The 17252-nt window shown below is 39.9% G+C and overlaps 1 protein-coding gene across 2 annotated transcripts in view; it reads right to left on the bottom strand.

The window, feature by feature from the left end:
- Positions 1–4646, bottom strand: part of LOC132097571 (calsenilin-like) — a 66107-nt gene extending 61461 nt beyond the window's left edge. For both annotated transcript variants that reach the window (XM_059503370.1, XM_059503371.1), the window contains exon 1: positions 4517–4646. In XM_059503370.1, the coding sequence (XP_059359353.1) occupies positions 4517–4522 (6 nt within the window). In that variant the 5' untranslated portion in view covers positions 4523–4646. The remainder of the gene's footprint in view (positions 1–4516) is intronic.
- Between the last annotated feature and the right edge of the window lie 12606 nt (positions 4647–17252).

Below are 17252 nucleotides of genomic sequence, written 5' to 3'. Positions count from 1 at the left end.
TTTCAGAAAAGATCCATCTTAACGTTCCTCCGCTCTTGTAATAGTGGACGAGGATGTCTACAGTAACCCTTATTAGTCAGCAGGAGGGGAGTTGTGTAGCTTTGGTGTGTGAAGGTGCTGAGATGCTATTTGTGGCTGCGTGTCTCTGTGGCGGCGAAGTGAGGGAAAAGAGAAAGCGCATGCTTCTATGTGCTTTATGGAGCTGGTGCATCTGTGAGTGGGTGGATGGCAGCTCCATATGCATGTCTGGGTAGGATGGCAGGTCTTCTAGGGGAGCACATCTATTTATTACAGTGTATGTGTGAGCGTGTGAATGAGTGTGTGTCGCTGCAGGGAACAGTTGGGGGCAGTGAAAACAATTGTTTTGGGCAGTGTACCTTGTTTGTATGCACAAATGGCTCCAAGCGATTTCATCCATTTGTGCATGCATAAGTCCTCCAGCATTTTCACTTAGCCACAATACTGTATATCAGTACTAAATGTATTTAAGGGCAGGCGTAGTAGATTATTTATTTATCATATTGGCTATTGTTGGAAATTTAATTATATACTGTATACAATTGTTTTTTGTAGTTTTACATAAAGATTACATTTGCCATCATAAGACTCACATAAAGAGATGGTTCACCCAAAAATTAAAATTAGTTCATATACAGTAGGGCAGTCATGCATAATGGTTAGAGAGGCGGACTTGTAACCCAAAGTTCGTGTGTTTGAGTCTTGGGTCTGGCAGTGATTGTAGGTAGGGTGAAATTGCATTCTTTTGGACTGTGAATCCTTTTGCCTCAGGATTATATGTGTGTGTGTGTATATATATATGTGTGTGTGTGTGTGTGTGTGTGTGTGTGTGTGTGTGTATGTTAATATATACATATTTACATGCATTAAGAATCTACATATACATGCATGAAACAAAATATGTTTATTGGTTTGAACTCTATGCATATTTGATGCAAAGCAAATGGTGCCTCTCTGAGGAACACTGTTTATTGAATGGCACACTTTTAAAAAACCTGTTTCAATAATGCTTTTGGAATCCTGTCTTTGCCCAGCTGTACGCGCAGGTCTGTTGATAATGGGTCTACAGGGACAGGTTAGAGTCAATGGAGAACACGCACCATTTCTCATCTACTTCTAACAGCCGGCAGGTCGATCCTCCTACATTAAAAGTCAACAGACGAAGGAGATTTTGCTTTAACGTGAAAACACAACACATTTTTATTTGTTTGATCTGAGTACAGTAGCATATTTATCATAATTAGTAACACATGGCTGATGAATCTTATATCATACATCTCCAGGCCTTGTGCCATGTCTGTGCCACCATCTGGGCTAGGAAAGAAGCATTTTATAATGTAGTTATAATATTAATTTGTTCAATTATTGAGCATCTACTGTGTTTATTTGCCATGTGCATGTTCTGTGTGTAAAATAGCCCTATAATATCATCAATAATATCAATTAACAGTGTGTTGCATCTTTACCGTATCTCACTGCTCATACACTGAAAACATCAACATTAATTCACGAGGCCCCCCGGCCTAAACTGCACTCGCTGATACTAAGTTTAGTATTCCATCTACATTCTTCCAATTTATGTTTCTTGTTTAATCCAGGGTGGCATGTATCACTGTTCCAGGTTCTAAGCTTACACTGACTTAAAATTCAGAGCCACAGACTGATTAAAACTCAGAGAAGCGAGCCCAGACAGCACACTGCAGCCAGCCAATTCAGTTACAGGTGAAGCAGGCCAAAAGAAAGTTCTCTTTCAGTTTAATCAAAGGACTATAACGTGGCTCTAAAGCTTCATGTTCCTCAAACAGCACCGAAGCAATCTTATTCACTGTTGCTACCTCATGACACATGTGCTGGCTTGTAAACAGAGGGGAAAGCACTGACCTCACACCGAACACTTTCAATCATGTTCATCAGAGGATAAATGATCCCTGCCGGTGTCGGTAGCGCCAGTTCCGGTTCACAGCGGCTCTGTTCTGTTCCCCTTTCCAGGCATTTCCTTCCCCTTTCACTTTAGCAGTAGTATGGATTACACACCACCCCAAATTATTTATTATTCAGCTTCTCACTCACCTGGACCCTATTGAGACCAGGCCTCTGTGCAGTTGTGTGTGTGAGGGGACATTGAATTACCCTTAATGAAAGAACCTAATCTATACTAATTGATTTGGTGTGAATGGCTGAAGAATGGTGTTTGGTTTCTATGTCCCAGTAACTGAGGGCAACATGGCCCTGACATACAATTTGATGACATCTATGGACACAAATGAAAGATGTTTTGATTATTGATATTAAAATTAAAACAGTCTTTATAGAGCAGAAACAATCTGAAGAATCACTCTCTCACAAAGCCCAATGTCATATTTTTAAGCAAATGACAGTTCACATAAAAAATGAAAATATTCTGAACTTCACAGTAGATTCTGTCATTGTCAAACTGCCGTTAAGCCAGCAAGTCTCAACATATGCAACCGCAAGAAAGATTAGAGAGCTGCACTGTTGAGGCAAAAAGAGTTATAACCAAAATGATGTCTGTCAGACCAGGGGTTTTCAGTCATTCAGATGACCCTGAAACCCAAATGTGAGGAACCCCATTCTGGAGTTTATACGGTGAAAATTTGTATTTTAGAAATAAAAATGTGTCAAATATTTAGTTTCTATTATATTACATAATATTGTATTACAATATATTTGTATTACTTTTATTTATTTATATATATTTGTTAACTCCACCCCAACCCCGTCCAAAATATTCCATAAATACCTTAGCACTCCTTGTGGCCCCATGAGGGACCCTGGGCCCCAGTTTAAATATCTCTATTTTAGATTAGGATCTGTGCTGTGATAGATGAGTTTTGACAACTGTTATAATTCAGAGAAAACAAACTGTTTAAATCAAATAAATTAAAACTGAATAAAAACTGAAGCCATTCTCTCTGTTCCAGGGTTGGTAGTTACTGCATTTGGCAATTTCATCCTTTCTGCGCATTATATGATTTTGTTGTATGTAAAACAGCATCATGAACATTCTTCAAAACCACATCTCTCTCTCTCTCTCTCTCTCTGTCTGCATTTTAATTAAAACAAGTTAAATTATTTGCCAGTTGGGTAAGTAAAATCTTAAAACGAGAGCATTTTACTTACCCCACTGGCAGATAATTGTACCTATTTTAAGGGACAATCTGAGGGTAACTGCTCAAATAATTGTTATTTTTGGGGGTTGACTATCTCAAGTCTGAAGTATTGAAGAAATCAAGACAGAAACAAAAAATGTAGGAGTAATTCATTTAGAAAATGATTGAAAACTACCTGATGACTCCCACTTAATGCGTGAATATTTTGCCATTTCTGCCCCCTTCAGAAACAAATCAGTTGTCTCAAAACAAAGCATACTACTCATTATCATCAGAAAACAATGACAAATCTAGTTTTTACATGTTAGATCAAAGCTCTCAGGAAGCGCACTGGACTGCTCCCTGGAGTATAACAGAATTTAATCCGCACAATTATTTCAAAGCTGACATAAACAAATGATTGTACCTTTTAAATGTCAAACCTTTCATGCGGTGAGTGAGAAGGATTCTCACAGCTAGAAGCCATCATACACCACAAGGTTCAAAACTGATCAGCTTGAAACCCTCTGACTCACAAACATGAGTCAACAGCATGAAGCCATCCGTTCATCATATTAGATAATCCTTGAGGTCCAAAGCAAAATCTGCACATCACCCCAATCATTAAAAGAGAAACAAACTGGATTTCGGTTTCGTAGAACGCTCAAAACATTAGGCGTGCTTAGATTCCCCAAACCAACAGGACATGAAATCGAGGGGGAAAAAAGGGGAAAATAAATCAAATCTGGGAATAAGCCTCTTATCTATAGAGGCTTGCGCGCAATTCTCTCTAAATTTACGCGACCTCAGTCGACCTAGTCGTATGTTTTTGCACAACTTTTCATTCCTCTAACTCCCCGTGTTTTCCCCTCTTCACTAAAAGAGCATGTCATTTCCATCTGAAGAGATTTTTCACCCGTGAGAATTAGACTACATTGCAGGGGCACTCAGCGGCTTTGAAGCGCGCACGCGAGAAGCATCTCTATTAGAAGTCTACAAGTAAGGTGGAGAGTCAGTCATCATAACCGATATAATAATGATAAATTGAAGCCTACATAATAATACACATTATGTGCGACCCAACTTAAACGGACGCGATGATTGACACCGCGACCTGACGCGCTCTGGGGACGCGCGAGGCGAGCTACAGTTCGATATAACTATCAGCTCAGTCTCTTCACTCTACAGCGAGTGATCGTATCGGAAAACAAAAATATTATAAATGCAAGCAGATTTATATATATTATAAATGATATATATATTATTTATTAATTAAATATATCGTATATGATTCTATACTTGCCGCTTGATGCCACATTGTTAGTTTATTTATTTATTTATTCTTTTAAAGACAGCCGTTAGGGATATAGGTAAGATCGATTCCTCACCTGCATTGTGTTCTTGTGATGAATCCTCCTCAAGCGCGGAGGAGAAATGTCGTTCTTCCACTCACTACAGGAGCAGCTTCACCGCGCTGATCTGTCAAGTGGAATGTGAGGGAATGCCCAAGCCTCTCTCCTCTCCTCTCCTCTCCTCTCCTCTCCTCTCCTCTCCTCTCCTCTCTCTTCTCTTTTCCTGCGTGTGTGTGTGTGTGTGTGTTTCAAAGAGTGTGATTTGAGCACCCAGACAGATTGGATGAAATGTGTCTTTGGCTTCATACGTTTGAAGTAATTTATTATATTGGCAGATTAAGACGGAAACCTTTAAACCTTCGATGGAAGATTAGGATGCAAATGGAGCACTGTAGCTCCACGTTCAGACCAATAAGTGACAATAAAACGACCTTTAAAGTTAAAGAGATGGTTTTCTCGCCTTCTGCATTATGGCGAAAACTCCATTAGTTGCTGTAGCTCGAATAGTAGCACATGGTAGAAACGGTAAGGTCATGGGTTCGATTCCCAGGGAATGCCAACTGAACAGATGTTTATCTTCAATGTAAGTCGCTTTGGTTAAAAGTGTCTGCTGGATGCGTGTGTGTATTTTGTTCTATTTTCAAATGTACTATTTTGGAATACTGCAGGGTAACATTATGACATAATAAACAATCAACATTGATCAGTACTGTTGTCACTTATTTTTTTTTTACTATGTTTGTTACATGATTTTTTTTTTTACTCAAATGAAAATTTGCTCATTATTTACTCACACTTTAGGCCATCCCAGATGTAGATTTATTTCTTCACTGAACAGATGTGGAGAAATTTAGTATTACATAACTTGCTCACCAATGGATCATCTGTAGTTAATGGGTGCTGTCAGAATGAGAGTCCAGTTGACACGGTTGAAAACAAATCCATGATTAAGCCGCTTTAACTTTAAACCATCATGTGGCGGGGGAAGCGTGGTTTAGCGAAGTCTGCAACGGGAGAGCGAATGAAGAAACGAGCGGTGGTAAGTGGTTTAGGTGAGAGACAAGTAACAGCTGGATCTCGTTGCAGTGATTGGCATGGGGAACCGGTATTTAAGCCGCACGACATCCGGAGAAGGGCGAGAGACCTGAGGATTCGGGGAAGGACGCAGCAGCAGCAGCGCTGAAAGTGAATCCTTAGGGACGAGTGAACGAACGTTAACGGGAGTGTTTATGCGCATGTGGGGCGACTTTGTTTTCTGTTTTGTTTTCTTTTTAAAAATAATAAAATCTTCCTCGAGCCTCAGCAAGCCGACCCCGGTCTCCTTCCTCTTTGATCACTGAAACTTGCTACACTGGTGCCGAAACCCGGGAGGAAGGAGAACACCTCCGCCATGCAGTCTCCGTCAGGACCATCGCCTACGCCATTTGCGGACATTATAACATCGCTCGCGGGCCTGCATCAGGAACATCATAAGGCCCTGCTGGATCTGCAAGCCGACCATGACCATCGCTTCCAGGCCATGATGCAGGTCCAACAGGAGGACCGCGAGCTGTTCCGGAGCTTGCTGGCCCGGGAGGGTTGGATGGGTGCGGCCTCCCCCAGCGCCGGCCCCGTCCCCCACATGCCGCTCGCGAAAATGGGGTCCACAGATGACCCAGAGGCGTTCCTGGACTTATTTGAGAGGACGGCCGAGGCGTGTGGGTGGCCGGTGGACAGCTGGCCCGTCCGGGTGATCCCACTGCTGTCGGGGGAGGCCCAGAAGGCGGCACAACAACTGCCCGTCCCGAACCTCCTGGTCTATGCCGACCTGAGAAGAGCCATCCTCCAGAGGGTCGGCCTCAGCCCCGAACAACACAGGCAGCGCTTCCGGTCACTGGAGCTGAGCGAAGCGGGCCGGCCCTTTGTGTTGGCACAGCAGCTCCGGGACTCGTGCCGCAAGTGGCTGCAGGTCCGTTCTATCGATGGGCAGGTCCTCCACCCTGAGCGCCTGCTAGCCCATCGATATTTTGCCATTATCAAGGATCGGTTGTATCGAGTGACCCGCGACGCTCAGACAAAAGTAGATACAACCCAATTATTAGTACCTCGGAGCCGTCGGGAAATGCTTTTCCAGGCGGCACACTGTAATCCTATGGCGGGACACTTAGGAGTAACGGCAACACTGAATCGACTAACAACCCTATTCTTTTGGCCGGGCATTCACGAGAACGTGCGCAGGTGGTGCACGTCTTGTCGGGAATGTCAGTTGGTAAACCCACAGGCCACCCCAAAAGCGCCATTGCGCCCTATTCCCCTAGTGCAGGTCCCCTTCGAGCGAATTGGTATGGACCTCATCGGGCTGTTAGAACGATCGGCACGGGGACATCGCTTCGCGTTGGTCTTAGTGGACTACGCGACACGATATCCTGAGGCAGTGGCGCTACGCAACATCTCGGCAAAGAGTGTGGCAGACGCCCTGTTTCGTTTAATCTCCCGCGTGGGAATCCCGAAGGAGATTCTCACGGATCAGGGCACCGCGTTTATGTCACGCACATTAAACAAATTGTACGGATTGTTGGGCATTAAAGCAGTGCGTACCAGCGTCTATCACCCACAAACGGCCAGCCTGGTCGAACGGTTTAATCGCACATTGAAAACCATGATCCGGAAGTTCGTAAAGGAAGACGCGAAAAATTGGGACCGGTGGCTAGAACCCCTCTTATTTGCTGTGCGCGAGGTCCCCCAAGCCTCCACAGGGTTTTCCCCCTTCGAGCTTCTTTACGGACGTCAGCCCCGAGGGGTGTTAGACATCCTGAAAGAAACTTGGGAGGACGGACACTCGGATAGCAAGAATGAAATTCAATATGTCCTGGACCTGCGAGCAAAACTCCATACACTGGGGCGGCTCTCTATGGAGAATTTGCTTCAGGCCCAGGACACACAAAGCCAGCTGTATAACCGGGGGGCTAAGCTGCGAGAATTTGCACCGGGAGATAAAGTGCTCGTGTTACTACCAACCTCTAGCTCCAAATTACTAGCCAAGTGGCAAGGACCCTTTGAGGTCACACGGCGGATAGGAGATCTCAATTATGAGGTAGTACGAACAGATAGAGGCGACTCACGGCAAATCTACCACCTCAACCTCCTTAAAAAATGGAGCGGGGAGGAGTCAGTGCTGCTAGCGACGGCAGTGAGTGGGGAGGAGGATCTCGGGCCAGAGGCAGGTACTAAAGAGAAATCCCTCGCACTGGCCCTAGGGGGAGATCACCTCTCGCCCTCGCAGCTCACTGACATTGTGCGTTTGCAGGTGGAATTTGCGGACGTGTTTTCGCCCCTACCTGGTCGTACTGACCTGATTCAGCACCACATTGAGACAGAGCCGGATGTCGTGCGGCTTAAATACCGGTTCCCCACGCCAATCACTGCAACGAGATCCAGCTGTTACTTGTCTCTCACCTGAACCACTTACCACCGCTCGTCTCTTCATTCGCTCTCCCGTTGCAGACTTCGCTAAACCACGCTTCCCCCGCCACACATCACTTCTGATCAAAATATAAATTCCTAAATAATGCTTCCTCTAGTAAAGTCCATCCCCTGTTGTCCTTTCCAAACCGAATCCACTGACATGTTTGTTTAGAACTGTTGTGACTGCTTTCCCTTTTAAATGGTGCTTTATCTGTGTACATTTCTCTCTTAATTCAGACATGATAACTTTTTTTCAGTATTTTGTCCAGAATCGATGATTTAAATAAAAATTATGCCAACCCCACACAACTTGTGGATTCTCATTCTGATGGCACCCATTCGCTGCAGAGTATCAATTGGTGAGCAAGTGATATACAGTAATGCTAAATATATATAAGGCATACTGCACATAGTATACATACTATGTCAAGCAGAAATACTACTCCAAGCAGTAAGGTGCAATTGCAAATAAAGTCAATGCAGTTCTTTTGTTAGGAGCTGCTGCATATTGATCAATGACTAAAAAAACCAGAGGCATTTCTTAAACCATAATTAAAAGGAGAATCCTCTGTGCAGTAACGAGTCAGTGAATCCATTTGCACTGTTTCCACTAATAGCATGTCTGGACGCTTAGATGGACATGACTGTGGCTGAGGATCTGCAGTCAGCCTCATGCACACTCTCACTGAAAAAAATGATTCATTGACTTTCAACTAAATTTGTTTATTTAAATGTTGCTAAAATAAATAGTTTGCAACCACATACCTTAAAATAATTTATATATATATTTTTTTTTCAGTGTATGATGTTATAAACACTCTCTGTCCTCTGAGACATCACATGCACTGTCAGCCCCCCCGCCCCACTCATAACGTCACATGCACTCTCTGCCAAGGAACCAGAAGAACATTACAGTCAGTTCTTGTTTGCAGGTGGAACAGCAGTCTCAGTAGGTTAGACGGATAGACATGCTATCCATCTTGCATGAAGACACTGCTCAGAGTGACACAAGACAGCGTTAAGCAGAGACAGCCAAAATAGCTAAAGAGCCACCTATTTTGTAAAACTCTTTGCTGTTCCCTCTTTTGGCTTTTACTGTAAATTATAGCAAAGACAAAAAGATCAATGAAAAATGCACCTGTGAGAGAATTAGTCTACACTGTAAAAAATGGTATGACCAATAATTCATGAAAACATATGTTTTTATGTTGTCATTCTATGTATAATTATAGAATAATATGTATAATATAATTATAGATTGCATTTATTTTCATTGTTATATACATGTACAGCCTACATGTACAGTAAAGTATTTCTTAATACTTTTTATATTGTCTTATATATGTATATATTTCATTTACCCTCAAATTTATTTTAACAAAACGCATTTTACCCCGTAAAGTACATTTTAAAATATATATTATGTAATATGTAATATAATTACAGTTAAACACACACACACACACACACACACACACACACACACATACACACACACACACACACACATATATATATATATATATATATATATATATATATTTAAGCATATATTTGAAATAAATTCTTGCATTTTTCAAGTCAACTGGAAACATCTTTATAGATTTCTCAAAGCAGAACATTGTAATTACAATTTGCCAAATTGCAGCAGAGACTGTGGGGCTTCTACACCAATTAATCACTCTCCCTCTCCCTCTCTCTGTCTCTGTCTCCATCACACACAAACAAACACACGTCGAAATAAACAGACAAATAAGACAAATGAAAGTGTGAGTGTAAGGAAGTAGGAGTAGCAGTGCAGGTGTTAGTAGACTGGTAAAGAATTTGCAAATATCAAGAAAGTAAGTACATAATGCGCTAAAGTGTGCACCCATTTTTGTTAAATATGCATTTTGGCACTAAAGTGACACATTTTTATGCAAATGAAATGTTACTGTTGATCTTGAAATGCCATTAATTCCTAAATTTGAGTTAATCACTGTGAACTCTGTGTTATGCACTGGTTATATTTATTTACATTTTAATTATAACTTCTCACTACATATTGTACAGAAGTAGTGCACTTGAAAATATGATACATAGAGAAAATATTCTGGTTGAATCTGACCAAAACAATAGGTCAGTATGTGCAAAGTCCAAAAAGGTCATTTGATCTAATGTTTTTAAAATGTTGAAGATTTAAAGGCATGCGAGAAATCCCAGATTTGTGTTGGCAATAATTTCTCAGTAGCTGAATTAGAGGAAAGGCCTCCACTGTGTAAAAAGGTTCTTCAAATTGCTGAAGTAGTTTTGAATAATCAAGTAACAAAAAGCATTGTTTGTGGATCATTTTGGCAATGTTCACTCTTAAATTGAGATGCAAAAGCTCAGAGCAATGAGGCCTACGGTCATGTAGTTCCAAAATAAAAAATTAAAACCGGTTTTAATTGAAGTAAAGCAAGTTGATAAATTAATAAAGAAATTCATAAGCAAATGTCTTGTAGACTGGGAATGCCACAAATGTAATAAGGTGGAAAAAAAATTCCCAAGTACCCAAATTGTCAAAAAACAAACAAACAAACAAACAAACAAAAACCTGGGAAGCTGTCATACACGGTGTAAGCAAAATAAAAACATTTATATGTCTTAGTTCAATGCAATAACATCAACTAAGATATTTTTTTTCTTGGGTCAAAATGAACACAACATAAATAATACTAGCAAAATATTGTGATATCAATGAGTATTTGTAACAGATTTTACCTATATAAGTACCATTCCTATATATCTGCACTGTATAGTGTCTTTATATTTACATGATTTTTAATAAAGTCTTTAAAAAATTCATTTAAATAAAAAGTTAATTTAATTATTATAACTAAATAAGTTGTTTTTATTTTTTTATTTATACAAAAAAGGTTCCTTCTGGTTGAAAAAAATAAAAATAAAAATGGTTGATAAAAAGAAGATTTTTGTGACTTTGTACATTCCCATTAACATAATTTGACATTTTCCTCAAGGTTGTTTTTTACTCCTGTTTTAAGTAAAGTACTGTTTATAATGTAAAAGACAACCACAAAGGCTTTGCACTGTGCTCATAAAGAAGATTACACCTACATGTGGTTTTGGTGAGTCTAGATGGATTATGATGTTGTTATAGATAAAGGAAATTGCAGCGGTAGCAGAGATGCTGGTAACTTCATGAGAATTCAAGTGATAAAATTCACGCAGAATGTCAGAAACTGCTGACCTGTAAACCCAAGAGAACTCATATCACCATTGTGATCTTGAGCAGGCCAATTAACCTCAGGTTAAAGGAAGTCTATTCTTGCCAATACTACGATAAGTTAGTTTTGATAAAATGGCTAGTGAGTGTAAACAGGCAAACACTGTTTCTTGTCAGAGCCATGGCCTTGTGGGTAGAGCTCCGACATACTGTGCAGTACTTTTAGCTAAAGAGTCCTGACTTGAGGTCTCTTCTTGAACATGTTCCCTTCTCTCCCAGTTGCTATTTGACTGTCCTATCCAAAATCATCAAGAAAAGCTCAAATATATATATATATAAACTGCTTCTGTTCCAGACATTCACATTGGATCAATATTTTGTCTAAAACTTCCGAGCTACATCCACCAAACTCAGCACCGAGCTTCAGTCTGTACTTGGTTACTTGATCTTTTCTAGCAGATCAGACTTACTGTTTTCCCATAGTGGATGATCTAAACATCATATAGGCTTCTACTGATGATTTTTGACTTTTATTCCTCAAGCTACATCCATCAGCCTTATCCAACTCTTTTATGTTTTATTGATCTTAACATATTCAAAGTGAAAGCCCTATACCTTCAAGGCTTTAAAAAACTATTTTAAAGAAACATTATTAAGGACTTTGTCAGGCAACCTCAAAGTTAGACTTTCTGATCTGTTATTTTCTGTGTTAGAGTGCTTAGTATGCAGCCGACTGGAAAGATTGTTCAGTTTATACACTTCTTTGAAATAAACAGCACCTCCAACACTTAATTTCCCCTTATTAGATATTATGTAAGTGTATTTTAGTTTGTAACATCACTTGGTTTGATGAAATACAAATCTCTAACATGGTGCAAATACAGATAGAAAATATTTAAAGATAGGAAATACAGTGTAATATTTAAAAAATTCATATTCGAATATCATAGAATCTTGTTCACATACAATCATCATTAAACTCAAATGTTCAGCCAACCCAGCATCATTATTTTACCAGAAATGCAACATCTCCCAACATGCAATGATCCATTTAGCCATGAGGTACTGTACGGTGTTAACAGAGTGCTAGTCTGTGCAGCTGTGTCTGTCCTACACCATGCTGTCTCACTGCCCTTTACGCTGTGTTTAATGAGTCCACTGGACCGACTGAATGAGCATTAGTTTTTTCCATCTCTCTTTTCTCGCACTCATGTGCTCTTTCTACTGTCTGAATGAAACTTTTCCTCTGGGCAGCCTCACTACCTCAGGAGCTGTGAGCACAGTTCTCATGGTGATCCTCATGGTAACAAGTTGAAATCACAATTTCTAAAAATGTCCTTTCATAACTATGATTATGTTGATAATCTTTTGGATGCTTTCATCTAAAAAACACAATTTGAAGGGATAGTGAACACAAACATGTATTTAGTTTTTGGTGGAAAACAAAAGTACTGATAATAATTTGTTTGAGAAGTGTAGTTCGTTATTATAAATATATAATAATACATTATAAATACTCTGTCAATTGACCCTTCAAAAAGAGCTTGTCTAACAAGAGTTCTGACCAATCATATGTCCAAAAAACAAATCAGACAGAAGAGTAGATTAATTTCAGTGGACATAAACTTGAAAAACTGTGTGTTGTCATGGGTTGCTTTAGCTGTGAAGTCACGACGACGAAGAAGAATAGTTAAATACTCAGTCAAAACACACATGGAAACAAACAGAGAAGATGCAAAACAGCAAAGCAAAAGCAAATCCACATAAATAAACGGCAACTGAGAGAACAAGAGAATTTATACAAATGCAATAGAGGAACTAATGACTTAATTAACTGAACACAGGTGAACTAAATAATGCAATCAAGGTGGAAACACAGGAAGTTAGGTCAAATGAACTAACTAAAGCCCTGTCCACAGGAACGCGGTTATTTTCGAAACCACAGCTTTTTTTATGTGGTTTGGCTGTTCGTCCACATGCAAATGCAGCGCCAGGTTACTGAAACCGAACATTTTTGAAAACTCCTGCCAGGGTGAAGATTTTCAAAAACTTTTTTTAAAAATACCCGTGCATGTGTAAGGCAGGAGAACAGAAACAGATGGAAATGCTAAAGTCCACAACAGTGACATGTGTATTGACGTCTTTCCATGGTTTAAATAAAATATGTTCTGATGTTCATTCATGTTTATTTTGGTGTTTTAAGTAAATGAAAATACGATTGGATCACGTGCAGCTTCAGCTGAGGTAATACAGCTACTTGTCACGACACATTGAATAGCCACAAAACATTATTTATTGTTGGAATTTATAAAAATAATAATAATAATTAAACCAAAACTTCATTATAACTTTGTTCTCTTCATTTGCTAGTTGCTTTCCATTAATCTACAGCAGATTTAGGACAATGAGTACATTGCAAAGGACATTGTTTTGCGGCTGAATCCTCTTTCACTTTTCAGTTATCATAGGAGCTTTAGTGTGTCCATGTCAAGATGGGGACAATATTCATAATGGTGAAAGATTTCCTTGCTTATCCAGCCTGTGTTACGTCAAGTGTTGAGATTCACTTTGGTCTATGGCATTTGTTTTAAATGTGCTATAGAAATTTAATTTGTATTTTTGTTTTATATTGTATTGTTACATCCATGAGTATTCAGTGTTACAGTGTGTTGTCAGAAAAAATTAAATGACCAATCAGAAGAACAGCTCTCCTATTGCTGTAATATGAAACATCCAGTAATGTTCGTCACTATTATGATGAAGTAAATAATGTAATCCAGCCAAACTACCATTATAATATATACAATCCAATGACGCAGAGGTGCTGCAATGGTGTCATTTGTTTTTAGAGAGAGCTGCAGGTCTAATTTTAGATGCATTTAAAAATAGCTGACTTTCACTGCCACAATTTGCTTTCCTTACACTTGATGGCTGATTTGTGCTGTCTCCATAGACATATTCCAAAGAAATAATATCTCATATAATGCAGATTACTTTATCAATTCGCAAGCCAACATTGCAAACCACTGCAAACTTTTTACTTCATGACACAGTCAGAAGGTTTAGGGTTGATGAAGCATTTGTAGCTAAACTATGTCTGTAATAATGAGGAAAATGAGAGAACAAGATGAGGAGGAGAGGGCTGAATTTGTTGTCTTGGAGACTGTTGCTAAGTAGCAAAATCATGGAAGCTTAGTAACAGAGTGAGCTAAAGGGAGAGACACTTTTTGAGACTGTGACTTAAAAATGGGCAGTAATAGATTAGATGCATAGGGATGGTAACAACGGTTTTGAAAAATGTGTAGCTTGTGTCTCCTCATGAGGGTTAGAGTTAAGTCTAGACTAGGATTATTTTTAGCCCACCTCAAGCAGTGAGAGACCCCTGGAGAATGGGAGCATTCAGGGATTTAATTATGGCAGAGGAGGAAGTGTGTGTGTGTGTGTGTGTGTGTGTGTGTGTGTGTGTGTGTGTGTGTGTGTGTGTGTGTGTGTGACTGAGCGTGAGCAACGACTGATTTAATCAACAATGCATACAATTAGCTCAGAGGACACTTTAAACTGTGAATTAATTTGAAAACAGGGAAGCAACATTTGCTTTATTTGATCCAGTGGTGGATTAGATCACTTGAAATGTGTAATAGAATACATAATGATGTGTGTTCAGCTGTGACCGTCTTCCCACTTCCACCCGAGAACTTCTATCCCCAGGCTTTTATAACACACCTGAGGATCTGAGGATGTATTCTTAATAAAAACAGACACTGATGACTCAGACATGTTCTGTATATGAACTGGCATGCTAATTGAAAATAAATTTACAAGAATGTATATATGGGAATCTGACTCAAGTGAAGTAGGGACAGAATGTCTGAGACCAAAGACCATTAATAAAATATCAGGCAACCCTTTTCCAATTTTCTATCGTCCAGTTTTGGTGAGCTCGCTGAGTTAACTGTTGCCTTTATCAGGCAACCTCTGACCTCTGACCTCTGGCAACAACAAGGCATTTTCACCCACAGAACTGCTGCTTACTGTGTATTTTCTCTTTTTCTGACCATTCTCTATAAACCCAAGAGATGAAAATAATAGTAGATCAGCAGTTTCTGAAATAGTCAGACCTAGCACCAACAAACCATGCCACGTCCTTTCTTCCTCATTATGATGCTGTCACGGTTGGTAAACCGTGATCTCTGGGTTTTGCACTTTGTGGTGAAGTCTGTGTGTTTCGCGTCTGCACTGATTAGTTTGTGGGCGTCTCCGTTTATTGTCATAAGCAGCAGCTGTCACTCATTACACACTCCCTATATATTGGCTTGTGTTTGTGAGAACGTTGTTTCATGTCTGATCTCTGTCTCTTGCTTCTGTGTTGTTTGCGTTGGATGTCCGTGTCTTCCCCCGGAACCTCATCCACTCTCCGCACTTCCACAAAGCATCACGACTTACCTTCGGCTCGATTCCTCGCAGTTCCTGTGCCATCCTCTCCTGCTGCCTTCTCACCGTCACCATCCGGATTCCTCACTGCCTCACCACCGTCTTGGATTGTCGTCTTCCCAGCATCGTGTTGTACCCTTGTTTGTCTGTTTCATATTCATTAAACTGTTTAACTCGCACTTGTTTCCAGCTCCTCCTTCACCCAGTCGTCACAGATGCACCGCAGATCATCTTGACGGTGCCTACATGCCTAAATTGATTTATATGAGAAGTGAAGATGTCTAAATCTAATTGCAATAGTAACAGCATACAACTACCCCAAATTAATAATTTTACCTTTTAATTTAAGTCCACAAACATAGAAAGATTATTCTGTCCACAAATCCTGCATTAACTAACAAACTTTGCTATTCAACATAATACATCATTATTTCCAGAGACACAAAATTAAATCAATTAATCTCAAAATAGGTTTTAACTGACTAAGTATCACAAATGTTTTTAGATGAAAGTACAGAATGACAGCATTAAAGGGTCATTCCACCTGTGGAGACATGAATGTGTATTGAAAGTGGGTCATATATGTAGTAGAATAGTATCATTTTTTTTTTTTTTTTGGTCCTTCTGGGCCTATAAAAGGCAGAAAATAACTTTTTAGAGCTTGTGGACTGTAGACAACAATCCCCATAGTGCATTGCAATACTCAGCTCTGTAGGCCACTCCCACTACTCCGCCCATCAATGTGGATTAGTTGAGCTCTCCTCTAGGCTACCGATTGTAAATTATTTGGCACAATTTGTTGTGAAGAGTTATTTTGCGACCCAATTAATGTTTTTGTGACAAAATGGTGTGCACTTGCATAGTACCGGGATGTTGTTCAAGAACAAGGAAAAGTATTCACAGATTCCCGAAAGATACGGACTTGTGCAAAAAGTGGCTACGGGCTAACGTTATCAATAACCCTAAGTTCGGTGAGGACACAACACTTGAAGCACTAAAAAATCAGACGGTGTGCAGTTTACATTTCAAGCCCGAAGATTATGCGCCTAACCCCCTAGGATTGAAGAGACCCGCACTTTTGAAAAACTCAATTCCTTCAGTATTTTCCTTGCCAGACAACGACGACGAAAAGCCAGGAACGTCGGGAACCAGCAGCACTAAACGCATTTGCCTGGAGGTAATGTTATTTCTGACTAGACTCTATTAGCAGCTTGTGGCTACTGAGAACACACACTGACATAGTCGTCTGCTGTAAAGAAACACATCTCCTATGATTTTTCTGTTTACGAACTAAATATCTTGTATGTTTTGCTCGCTTGTTGTTTTAATGTGTCTGCCTCAGTAACTAACGTTACACTTGTCAAGAAATGAGTAAGTAAAGTTAGTATGTAACGTAATAATGTAACGTTAGACACTTAGCTAAAAGTTATATATAAGTTTGCTATTATCGATGTAAATCAACCATGTTTTACTGTGTTAGTTTGACGCTTTTCATGTTTTTTTTAGCTGCTCGTCGCTGTACTGTGGCTCAGAAAGGTAGCCACGAACATCCGTTTCTAACATAACTTCGTCTAAATCAAAATCCTCCCCAATGCACCCGTCTGAAAAATCAGTATTTTCCTCCAAGTTTTTCCCGGTGAAATCAAACGCACGGGCACTGATGTGTGATAGGTCTGTTAGCGCATTAGGTAC

Source organism: Carassius carassius, chromosome 21 (assembly GCF_963082965.1).
Source record: "Carassius carassius chromosome 21, fCarCar2.1, whole genome shotgun sequence".
In the NCBI taxonomy this organism is placed as follows: Eukaryota; Metazoa; Chordata; class Actinopteri; order Cypriniformes; family Cyprinidae; genus Carassius; species Carassius carassius.
The sequence above is the reverse complement of the archived record's forward strand: the minus strand, read 5'-3'. Positions and strand labels throughout refer to the sequence as shown.